Genomic DNA, 13,111 nt, shown 5'->3' with positions numbered 1-13,111 from the left:
GTTGCATTTATTAAGACTCGATTTCAAATGCTGCCACAGTAAGCATTACACTTCGTAATTGATTTCTACCGTTGACTTAAAGACGCATATCATGAGGGAGACGATAGCAGATCAAACCTGCTCCGGTATTTGGATTCTTCCACTAGTTTCAGTCATTGGATTGCAGTCATTGGACCGCAGTCATGTGGAGCACCACCTTGAAGGGTCTTAATCGAACGAATCAACTCAAGTACTTTCTTTAAACCTGGCACTTATTCTATCGGTATCATTTGTCGAACCGCTTAGTTAAGGAAATGTAAACAAACCAAAGCCGGTTGTCAAGCAGTGGTGGGGAACAATCTCAAAATCACACACACACACGCACACACAGATAGATAGATAGATAGATAGATAGATAGATAGATAGATAGATAGATAGATAGATAGATAAATGGATGGATGGATGGATGGAGGGATGGATGGATGGATGGATAGATAGATAGATAGATAGATAGATAGATAGATAGATAGATAGATAGATAGATAGATAGATAGATATACGACGAGCTTCTTTCAGTTTCCGTCTACTATATCTACTCACGAGGCTTCGATCAGCCCGAGACTGTAGTAGAAGGTGTCATGTAAAGGGAGTGAGCCCGGAAACATATGTTTCGAAGCAAACTCCTCACCACGCAACCACAACAGCATTTTTTTCATTTTTTTTTTTCATTTTTTTTTATCGATTCCTGAATTTTTGAACTCAGAACTTAGAAATCGATAATTAAATATCACACATTTTGTCCGACCAACACTACCGGATCGATTGTGTCTCCTGAAATCTACTTCTAAAGCTAAATGTAGACCTCTCGCTCAAATCAAAGAAATCATTGTTTTTAAATTTTCCGATATCAAATGACATATCTTTCGCAAAACGGGAGAAACAAAATTATGTGACGTTCATAGATTTCTTAGTATGGGAGGTTAACTACGTAGGTGTATTGAATTGTCTAGAGACAGAAGCCAAAAATGGCATACATAGTGAGTTTCCCAGGGTGTTCAATTTAAAAGTTGACTCGATCGATTAACTGTCAAAATATTGGCTCTCTTCGATTCGTTCAGATTAGTTCTCTCTGATTGGCATTCATTCGAGATTTCTTCTGGAGTCGTAATGGTGTTATCAGTGCAGCAACGTTCATTTATTGTGGAATCTTACTTTAGATCAGGACGTTTTATCAATGGGCGATGGATTTACTTCTTTTGACAATTGCGTTACCGATTTTAAGAACGAATATCCAAATGTGCCTCCGCCAACAGAGCAGGCGATTAATGTTCTGATTAAAAAGTTTAGGAAGACGGGCTCAGTTGAAAAGAAGAAACCCGTTCGCCGACGTATCCGCCTTTCTGATGATGTTGTGGAAGATATCCGTCAACGAATTCTTCGCAGTCCCAGGAAATCTGTGCGACGTTTGTCTCATGGAACTGGATTATCTGTTGGCAGCTGCCATACTGCTCTTCACAAATCGCTGAAATTGTACCCATACCGCGTGTCTTCTTTACGTGAACTTATTCCTGCTGATTTTACCAAAAGATTGGATTACTGCAAATGGTTTCAAGAAAACCTGGATGACAACCAACTTGACATGACCCTCTTCAGTGACGAGGCTTGGATTCACCTATCGGGATACCTAAATTCCCAAAACACTCGCATCTGGAGTGCTCTCAATCCTCACGGGTTTGTCGAATCACCCTTACATGCAGTGAAGATTGGTGTATGGATGGCTATCAGCAGGCGAAGAACAGCGTATTAACAGTATTAACAGTATAAATAAAATACAATGGCGTCTGAGTTAGGTATTATATTGATGCTGTTTTCTATTTTGGACTAAGTACAATTTAAACTTGGGACGGCGATAGAATAGAGCTCAATATATTTACTAGTAGTAAGGCAGCGAGCTGACAGAATCCCTTGCACACTGAGCAAAATGCTAAGCGGCATTTCGTCCGTCTTATGAGATCAAATTCCGCCGAGGTTGATTTTGCTTTCATCTTTTCGGGGTCGATAAAATAAGTACCAGTTGAGCACTGGGGACAATGTAATCGACTAGCAGCCTCCTCCGAAATTGCAGGCATTGTGCCAAAATTTGAAACCGATATATTCACTGGCAGTTATATTATCAACACAAGTGAGAGAGACTAAGTCTGTGCATCAAGATGTAGTGTTGGGCTCGAGCACATAAGTTGGCATTTGGTTATTTCAGTAATTTTCCTGCTTTCAAGCCAGAATATTTCTTTGTTTTGACCAGATTCTCAATCAGTATATTTTATGACAAATATAATATGGATGATCGGTGTCCATATCTTTCCGAAAAGGATTAATAAGCGGCATGACATCAACCGAGAAGTGAAACTGCATTGCTGGCTTGTATAAGAGGGAGTCTATGTCTTCCAAAAGGATTAACAAATGACATAAGTGAAGTGACGCCAACTGAAAATAGAAACCGTATGGATAGAAGGCAAATAATTTCTCGTTGTACAGCCCTCACTGCACACACAGATGTTGTATTACGTTTCATTCGAATTCGTGTGTACTTAATTTTATTTTCACACATCCCGATTAACAACACTACACATAAAAACAAATTACTTGCTCGTGTATTATATCTGTGTCTGTGTCGTTAGATGTACTGCATGAATATGTAACTGTATATGTGTGTGTGTGTATGTATTCGAAACAGTCCATTTGATTAGTGAGGTGAGAATACGTTTACATAATTTATAAGCTTTGCGTGCAACGGACCAATGCAAACGATCAGTTTGAATTAAGTAATAATCCATTACAGAGGAAGAAATATCATACAATCTACTACTAACATCTAGCCCCAAGAGAGTAGCAGATTACATTTGCGGTACTAACACTAGTTAGAATCACTGCAGGTATTGCGCACCTGTTAACATTTACTTGAGATTCTTTTTTAATTCGAAAATTGGTCTCTAATCACTCGGCAGGAAGATCCATAGATTTTATCTACTACAATATCATAAAACAATCAGGATGGCGAGCTGGCAGAAATGTTAGCACGCCGGGCGAAAAGCTTAGCGGTTTTTCGTCTGTCTTTACGTTCTGAGTTCAAATACATACATAAAACAAAACATACATCCATACATACGTACAAAAATACCCTGTTGCTGTTATTGAAATTCCAATGAAGTAGTCTTGGATCTAGACTAGAAACCAGCTTTTCCTCTATTGGTAAGAAATCTTGAAATAAAACTGAATGACATACATACATACAATGAATAACTCCTATCAATGTGTGTTGGGGTACCGTGGGATACCTTTATTTTATATGGTTGGTAGTTTGCCGTCAAATTTCCTGTTACTGTGTATGCAATATTCCTAACAAAACGGTAAAAAAATGAAACTGAAGGAGAAAGAAACTAAATATCATTATTATAAATTTTATTTACAATCCATGATGTTAGAATTGTAGTGGGTAGGTGTACAATTACGGATGATAGTGCTGTAGCCAGGTAGATATACGCCGATTTGAAAACGAATATTACAGACAACGATTATGTTGATAAACAAACTAATTTCTATCAAATGGGATTGTTTGGAAAACTAATGCTAAGTGATATTTAAATACCGATTTTATCAAGTGGCCAGCGTGGGAATAAAAACCATCAAAGGTAATAATTATTTAAAATTATAATTTAGGGTATCTAAGAGATACAACCACGCTGGAAATAGAAGTCAAAGCTTGACTCTAAAACCCCAATAAATGTTCATATAGCACCAGGAGAGAAGACGAAGAGACAAAATAAACTAGCAAAAATTACTGGATAATTCCAGATCCCGGATTTCTGGCTCTGCATAATAAATGCTTTGCCTCATCAGTGGAATATACTCAGAAAAGCACATAAATACAAATATATATATATATATATACAACATACGATATACTTACATATACGAACGTATACATACATATATATGCATGTATGCACACAACCAGTCTAAATTGCCCGCCTAAAAACTCATCGTGCGATATGGTCAGAATATCACCGCAGTAAATATAATGACGAAATAAATATATAAATTTAAATAAATAAGGGTAAGATTGTCTTCTCTCCTGGTGCTATATGAACATTTATTGTGGTTTTAGAGTCAAGCTTTGACTGCTATTTCCAGCGTGGTGGTATCTCTTAAATACCCTAAATTATAATTTATATATATATATAATGGAAGGTTTGGAGGTGATGCACAAGAATTATATATTAGAAAAAAAATAAAACATTTGAAAAAATAAAATATTTGAAAAACCTACAAGAATAAGTGCAGGCGCTATTTATAAAACATGTGACATATTAATAAAAATCTGTAAATGTACAACCATCCAGATATCTAAGTACCTTATTATTTTTTCTAATATATAATTCCTGTACATTACTTCCAAACCTTCCAATATATATATGTGTGTGTGTGTGTGTGTGTGTGTGTGTGTGTGTGTGTGTGTGTGTGTGTGTGTGTGTGTGTGTGTGTGTGTGTGTGTGTGTGTGTGTTTGTGTGTGTAATATATATATATATATAACTATGTACATACATTCATACATATATGCATGCATACTTACACATATGCATATACACATACATATGTGTATACATATATACATACTCATATGCGTACATTGATACCTGCCATTAATGAACATCTCAACTACATTGTAATGTTCTAATAATTGAAATCATGAAAAATCGTGACTGATATCTAGATTTACCGAATTTTAATGTTCCTGGATACTTTACTAACAAAAGCAGACGAAAATCGATTTAAAGGAAAGTTAATGCGAAAACAATTAAAATATTTCTATTGCTTTTATAAATATGGTTTTTATAAACATTTATAAATAAAGGCGCAAGCATGGCTCTATAATTAAAATGCTTACTTTACAACAATGTGGTTTCGAGTTCAGTTCCATTGCGTAAAACCTTGATCGAATATCTTCTACAATAGCCCCTTGCCAACTATTAACTTCCGATTAAATTTTCTCGATGGAAGCTGTGTGGATGCCACCCCTATACATGTATATGTTTCTGTCTATATTTGCAACCCACCGCCATCTCACAGTTTGTTGGTTTGTTCACGTTCCTGTAAACAAACCTACCGGTTCGCAAAAGTCGAAGTAAACGTCTTAGTGTTGGCAAGAGATGTGGTCTAATTTCTGGTTAATAACACGATGACTATATGAGTTCGAGAAGGAAAATTGTAAAGATATACCAGATTGTCTTCATTCAATTCCTTGAGTTGATAATTTGGTTGTATGGAATGAAGATGTTACTATATTTAGTCATATTTAATCAAATATTTCATCCATGAGTGCCTAGGTAGACAGGTCTTGATTGTATCAGTTTAATGAGCTTAAAATTAGTTGTTTATATACGCATAAGCGACTCTTATGATGGTTTTCCTGCAAAAGCGATTAAATTGTAATTTCTCAGGTCACTTAGTTAGTTCTTTTACTTTATATATATATATATATATATATATATATATATATATATATATATATACCGTCCATCAAATCCACTCATAAGGCTTTGGCCGGCCCGAAGCTATAATAGAAGACACTTGCCCCAGGTGCCATGTAATAAGACTCAACCAGGAACCACATGGTTGGGAAGCAAGCTTCTTACCATGCAGTGTTTCAATTATGTAAAAGACCGGTCGATTTCAATCAGGTTACGCATTGCTGCTGCTCAATGGATTGTTGTCATTTTATGTAAGCTGATATCTTAAGGTTGGGTAATGTTGAAGGAGAAAGTATTATAAATTGTATGTCAAAATATTATATTGCAATAAACATCTTGGTTTAGTAGGAAGGTTCTTTCTACATATATATCCCATAAATTCTCATTGACATTGTTGTTGAATGTGTGGCATGTGAGATGAAACTATCATGGCTGTCAAGTTGAAAAGAGACTCGGTTGATAAATCTGTCAATTTAGGAAATATTTATTCTTGATTTCATACCATTACCAAGCAAGTTGAATCAACAAAAGAGAAGCCTGGTGGTCATTAATAAACGCGCGCTCGCGCGCTCATAGAGTTAAGCACAGATGATCATGCGTAAGGAAGGTAAGCGAACAAATATCGTTATTTTATTGAGATTTTGCCCATAACAATTCCTTCTACTGTAGGCAGAAGACTTGAAACTTTGTGGGATGAGGCTTATCGATTATATAGACCCCAGTGCTCAACTGGTATTTATTTTTATCGACACCGAAAAGATGGAAGACAAAGTGGACTTCAGCAGAATTTTAACTCAGAACATAAGATGTGTGGCGGTTTAATGATTCCGATGGCTAGCTGCCATAATTAAAGCCATACTAGTGTTCTCATATTTTGGAACAAGGCCAGCAATTTCGAGGGAGGGGTTAATTTGATTACATCGACCCCAGTGTTCAACTGGTACTTATATCATCGACCCCGAAAGGATGAAAGGCAAAGTCGACCACGATGAAATTTGAACTCAGAACATAAAGACGAACGAAATGCCGTTAAGTATTTTGCCCAGCGTGCTAACGATTCTGCCAGCTCGCCGCCTTAAATTATAACTATAATAATGAAGACAATATATTAGCATTAATAGAAATTATGCTCAAAAGCGACAAGGGAGACAACTGATAATTGGTTGTTATGGTGACAACATCGGTTGTGTTTTGGTCATATTAGATCTCCTCAAGGATAAAGCTGTTGGATCAAAGAGCAATATATAAAATATAGAGATTTAGTTGACAATACTATTTAGATAATGTATTATTTCAAATTACCTAACCAGTGAATTATAATTATCCCTGCAGAACAATTATGTTGGTTTCAATTCATAGATTGGTCTGGCATCTCTGTCGGATGTTGACTATATTATATATATAATGACGAACCTGAAGTCCAAACTATATATATACACATTGCCACTAAAGAAAAGGAGAAACGAAAGGCCCTCGCTAAAGTGAAGTACTTACTTAATAATCAAGAAATGAAACAATTAAAAGACCTACTCCGTCGGGAATGAAACTATGTATGGAACAGGTGCGTACAACACTTTGAAGAGAAACTAACATGGACGATACAACTACCATACAACCACCCAACAACAAAACAGTTTGACATGACTGAATCGAATGATGGGATCTCTATGAATGACAAGCCCGTAGATGATGACCAACTAACAAGAAACGTAAGAGTATGCGGAGGAGTACAACTGGATACAGATGAACTCGCTGCCCAAGAACTCCCTCCGAAGTTTGTCATATATAATGAGGTTAGTTAGATATCAGTACTGTCAGACATTGAGAAATGCTTCACCAAACTAAGATAGAGAACACACTTTAACCACAACCAAAATCCTGACATTCTTGACATATCTGACAATAACCGTTCCATACGTTATTTCTATGATAAACGTGACATGTCGTTTGACATGAAAAGGGTCTGCCCTACCAACTTACCCTTCAACAAAAGAGTATGAATGCCACCCTATGCTGACGCTGCTTTAGAAGCAAAGTTTACCATTACTAAGTCCAAACTCCTGTCTGCTTTATCTGATTACACCTAAAGGCATAAACAAAAACGAACAAAAAATAAGACCCATGATCTTGACACCAAAATTAAGAAAGGCCTTAACAAATTAAAATATCGTATCAAAAATAGAGAGATTGTATGCTTTCCGACTGACAAATCAGGTAGAATGTCTGTTGACAACCTATCGAACTATGTGTATAGGCATGCATGCATACGCACACACTTACATGCACACGTACATACATACATACATACATACATACATACATACATACATACATACATACGTACGTACATACATACGTACGTACATACGTACGTACATACATACGTACATACATACATACATACATACATACATACATATCATTAACTAACTGTTACTTTCTATGATGCAGCACGGAATTTTGTCAGTGAACATTTCGGGGTTTCAAGGCGACGAAAATATTTTGACAAATTAAATTTAAATGTTGAAGTGAATCTAACGGTTTTTGTGTGCGTTTTAAATGGTTTAGAAACACCTTCCACGCTGCAATTGCTTTTGTTTCAGCACACGATCTCAGATCAGGCCACTTGCTATGCAAGTACATCTCCTATATATATATATATATAAATATATATATATATATATATATATATATATATATATATATATATATATATATATATATATATATATATATATATATATATATATATTTCTTTTACTTTTGAAGTTAATAGTTTTTGATGTTTTATATAATTATTCAGAAGTAAAAATAATAAATAAATAAACAAATTATTATTATTACTATTAATATTATTATCATTATTATTATTATTATTATTATTATTATTATTTGTGATATCAATATTCGAAATAAAATAATGCAGTTATTCATATCATGTTTATCAGACACCGACAAACAATGATTGTTTCAATAGTTGTATCCTTCTTTTCAATACGATAGAACACGATTGCAAATAAAACCAAAATTCTACCAAATCATTTGCATACAATATAATATACAGAACATTGAAATTTTTCAATCTCTTGTTATTTTGCAAATGAAACAATGCACTTTTATTCTGCATTTTGATCTGGGTCGAGTCTCTAAAGGAAAATAATAAGAAAAAATAGAAAAATGGGAAATGAAAAAATAAATGTGCACTAGAATTTATTTCAATAATTAATGTAGTGAAACGATTGAATGAATGAGCAAATGAATAAATAAATGTATGTATGTATGTATGTATGTATGTATGTAAAGATAGATAGATAGATAGATAGATAGATAGATAGATAGATAGATAGATAGATAGATAGATAGATAGATAGATAGATAGATAGATAGATAGATCCCCATTGTTTCTTACATGCTCTATATTTAAACAAGCGCTTTGTTTCATTTTTTATTCGGGGTTTATTTTTACAATACAATAAATGAATAAAGTGCAAAATAGAGTTGGTTTTTGCAAGATAATAATAGCATTCTTTCTTTTTTTTCTTTTATTCATTTACTAGTTTCACTCAAGCACGACCGTCAATAGTTTTAAGTCGACAATAGCGAATTTAACACTTTGCTTGGTGTTTATTTATGTTATCGGCGTCGTTGGGAAACGATGATTGAAGTCAAAAAGATGCAATGGGGAGGGGGCCGATAAGAAGCGTATTACTGCAAAGTATTTTCGCTTGACACATTAACTCTTTCATATCTTTTTTATTTGCGATTAAACTCTAAGAGAAACAGACACTCACGCACGCACGTGCGCGTCTGTTTTAACGTCGAGTTGTAAAAACAGACTTACATTAAACTCAGTACTTTATTGTAGAGCATATATTTATAATTCTTTAAGGATATATATATATTCTTTTATTTTTTTTATTTGTTTCAGTCATCTGACTGCGACCATGCTGGAGCACCGCCTTTAGTCTAACAAAACGACTTATTCTTTGTAAGTCTGGTACTTATTCTATCGGTCTCTTTTACCGAACCGCTAAGTTACGGGGATGTAAACACACCAACATCTGTTGTCAAGCGATGGTTGTCGAGGGCAAACAGACACACAAACATGTACATATATATATATGTGTGTGTGTGTGTGTGTGTTAGCGGGGGGACAAACACACACACACACACACACACACACATATATATATATATATATATATATATATATATATATATATATATATATATATATATATATATATATATATATATATATATATACGACGGGCTTTTTTCAGTTTCCGTCTACCAAATCCATTCACAAAGCTTTGGTCGACCCGAGGCTATAGTAGAAGACACTTGCCCAGGGCGTCACGCAGTGGGACTGAAACCGAAACCATGTGGTTGGGAAGGAAGCTTGGCAAAAATACTCATAACCCTAACCCTAATCCTAAAACTCAAACCCTAAAACCCTAACCCTAAAACCCTAACCCTAAAACCCTAAAGCTAAAACCAGTACAAACGCACGAAGGATGTCAGAAATAACAGTACCGCCGATAGCTGTTGTTGACAAACAACGGCACTAATTTTATTCAAGGGAAAAAATCCCATTACACCGCACAACGCTTTGTTGACAATTCACAGCAGTAATTGTTTTCACCCCAATAGACGTCAGTGATTGGTTGAAATTACCGAAATACGACAATTTTAACACGAAATAACTTTAAAAAGATATTTTCTCAATAACACTAAGAGTAAAAGATGTTTTATATGACACATTCTACCAGTGTCCCAAGTTTGAAAGTGTTTCGTTAAGAAAACAAGTGGCACCCGCCAAATCAGAAAGATCCAGTATCTCTACTAGACTTCTCTAAAAAAAAAATGTCTTGTTAAACTTCTGTTTCATCCCACTTTGACAGATCATTCATAAAAATAGCATTGGTATTCGACAGCACCTTTACATTAATAATTATTTCCAAAGATGAAATATATGCGAAAAGCAAATTAAGAACACGAATTAGTGATGGTTATTTGAAAAACGTCGCCCTGGCTTCATCCACCTATTCATGTGGTGTTTATAAAAAAAACAACTTTCGAGCAATAAGTAAAATCAAGTATCACACTAACTGCTATGTTTTTTACGACATAAATGTTAACATAAAATAAATTTAAAACATATTTCTATGTCATTATTATAGTTTTAATTAAAGCAGCGAGCTGGCAGAATCGTAAGCACGGTGGGCAAAACGTATAGCGGTATTTCATCAGTCTTTATGCTCTGAGTTCAAATTCCGCCGAGGTCGAGTTTGCCTTTCACCCTTGCGGGGTCGATGAAATAAGTACAAGTCCAGTGCTTGGGTCGATGTAATCGACTAGTCCCCTTCCCCCAAATTTCAGGCCTTTTACCTATAGTAGAAAGGATTATTATTATCTTAATTAAGGCAGCGAGCTAGTAGAATCGTTAGCACGTCGGACAAAACATTTAGCAGGATTTCGTCTGTCTTACACTGAGTTCAAATTCCGCCGAAGTCGACTTTGCCTTTCATCTTTTGGGGTCGACAAAATAAGTACCAGAGATTACCAGAGATGTAATCCCTCTTCCAAAAACATTTCAGGCTTTATGCCTATATAGGAAAGAATTATTATTCTTTTCTACTCTAGGCACAAGGCCTGAAATTTTGGGAAGGAGGCCAGTCGATTATATCAACTCCAGTACGCAACTAGTACTCAATTTATCGACCCCGAAAGGATGAAAGGCAAAGTCGACATCGGCGGAATTTGAACTTAGAACGTAAAGACAGACGAAATATGGAAAGAATTGTTATTACCTTAATGGAGGCGGCGAGATGGCACAATCGTTAGCTCATCGGCGAAAATGCTTTCGACTCTTTATGCTCTGAGTTCAATTTCAGAGGTCAACTTTGCCGTTCTTCCTTTTTTAGGGTCGGTAAAATAAGTAGCTGTCGAACACTTGATCGATGTAATCGACTTACCCTTCCACTCAAAAACTGCAGGCCCTGTGCCAAAAATTTGAAATCATTATTATTACCTTAGTTAAGGCAGCGAGCTGGCAGAGTCATTAGCACGCCGGATAAAACGCTTAGTGGCATTTCGCCTGTTTTTACTTTCTGAGTTCGAACTCCACCAAAGGCGACTTTGCCTTTCATCTTCTCGGAGTCGATGAAATAGGTATCACTTAAACACTGGGGTCGATCTAATCGACTTACGCCGAACTTGCTGGTCTTTTGACAAAATTTGAAATCATTATTATAACCTTAATTTAGGCGGTGATCTGGGAAAATCGTTAGCGCCTCCGACAAAATACTTTGCGGCATTTCTTCTGAATCTTTACGTTGTGAGTTCAAATCCCACCGAGGTCAGATTCGCCTTTCCTTCTTTCTTTCGGAATCGATAAAATAAAGTACCACCCAATTACTGGGCTGAGGAGCAGACTTGCTTCTTCTCCTCAAAATTGCTAATCTTGTGCCAAAATTAGAAATAATTATTACCTTCATTTATAAGTTATAAGTCAATAAATGAATGTGGTCCACCATCAACTTATTGACTCTGCTTCTGACTCGTGAGCGAAAATAGAAAGGCTACAAACCCTTGATCTAGGCATCATTATCTGTCATCCTTTTCTTTTAGAACTGGGGTTTGTAAATGTATATATTGGTTTCAAATGTTGGCACAATGCCAGCAAGTTCGGGAGAATATGAAGTACGATTACATCTACCCCAGTGTTCAACTGGTACTTATAAGAAGTTCCCAGACCCGTAGAAATTCTATAGGAAATATGAGTTATTCATCTTCACTACAAAATCATTATAATGAAATAGCAAAAGAAATATGAAATATAGAACACTGTCGCTGTTGTTTCCCACACTACCATGACAATGTACAACAAACAAACAACTACTGCTTTCACGAACAACGAACACCACCACTCTAAAAATAAAGCAACAAAATTTCCCACCATCACCACGAGTAACCAACGCGACGATTCATGCAATAAAGAAATTAGCTTCCCTACTATTAATGCAGTCACTAGAAGCAATAAACAAACAAATGACTATTACAATTTTTTCTTTATTTTTTAATAATGAAATTTACGAAGGGATTGTCCAGGCTCGATCTTCTCATGCGTTAAATCACATACAAATTTTCAAGAATAGGAACTTTTGTCAAATGAAAAATATTCACTGTCGTCGTTTCTTTTTGCGCTACTACAATCTCCACCGCTATGAAGTCAGCATAAACTCTAGGGAGACACGTATGCATATTTTATTGACATATTGCAGTTCATATATTTTAATGCGAATGTCAGCTAATTTTTTGCGGTATTTCACAATGATCAATAAAAATAAAATAAAATCAATAAGAATTATTTTCAATTAGCTTCATAAATGCTTAAGCAGTTTCTGTTTTATGCAAAAATGTATTTCTTAAGTAAACTCTCTCAGTTAAGGTTCTGTTATAATCTGGCAGATCAAACTTACTTAAATGTTTATTTCAAATTTTTACATATTGAAGTATTCATTTCAAATTTTGCACTACAGTGATGTGAACTCATTACGAATAACCCAAAAATATTATAAAAATATTATAAAAATATTA

The 13,111-nt window shown here is 35.2% G+C and overlaps 2 protein-coding genes across 2 annotated transcripts in view; one reads left to right on the top strand and one right to left on the bottom strand.

The window, feature by feature from the left end:
* LOC106877995 (glycine receptor subunit alpha-3) overlaps positions 1-13,111 on the bottom strand; it is a 184,053-nt gene that overhangs the window by 83,154 nt on the left and 87,788 nt on the right. The window lies entirely within an intron of this gene.
* On the top strand, positions 1,215-1,787 carry LOC106877993 (uncharacterized). Its single transcript, XM_014927067.1, has one exon. It carries the CDS (start codon positions 1,215-1,217, stop codon positions 1,785-1,787), a length of 573 nt encoding a protein of 190 aa, XP_014782553.1.

The sequence above is a fragment of the Octopus bimaculoides genome, chromosome 13 (assembly GCF_046866305.1).
Source record: "Octopus bimaculoides isolate indiv1 chromosome 13, ASM4686630v1, whole genome shotgun sequence".
NCBI lineage: Eukaryota > Metazoa > Mollusca > Cephalopoda > Octopoda > Octopodidae > Octopus > Octopus bimaculoides.
Note: the sequence above shows the minus strand (reverse complement) of the source record. Positions and strands in the feature narration are given on the sequence as shown.

What these genes read in the sequence shown, in the direction of transcription:
- LOC106877993 (XM_014927067.1), top strand. Translation starts at nt 1,215, where the DNA reads ATGGGCGATGGATTTACTTCTTTTGACAATTGCGTTACCGATTTTAAG.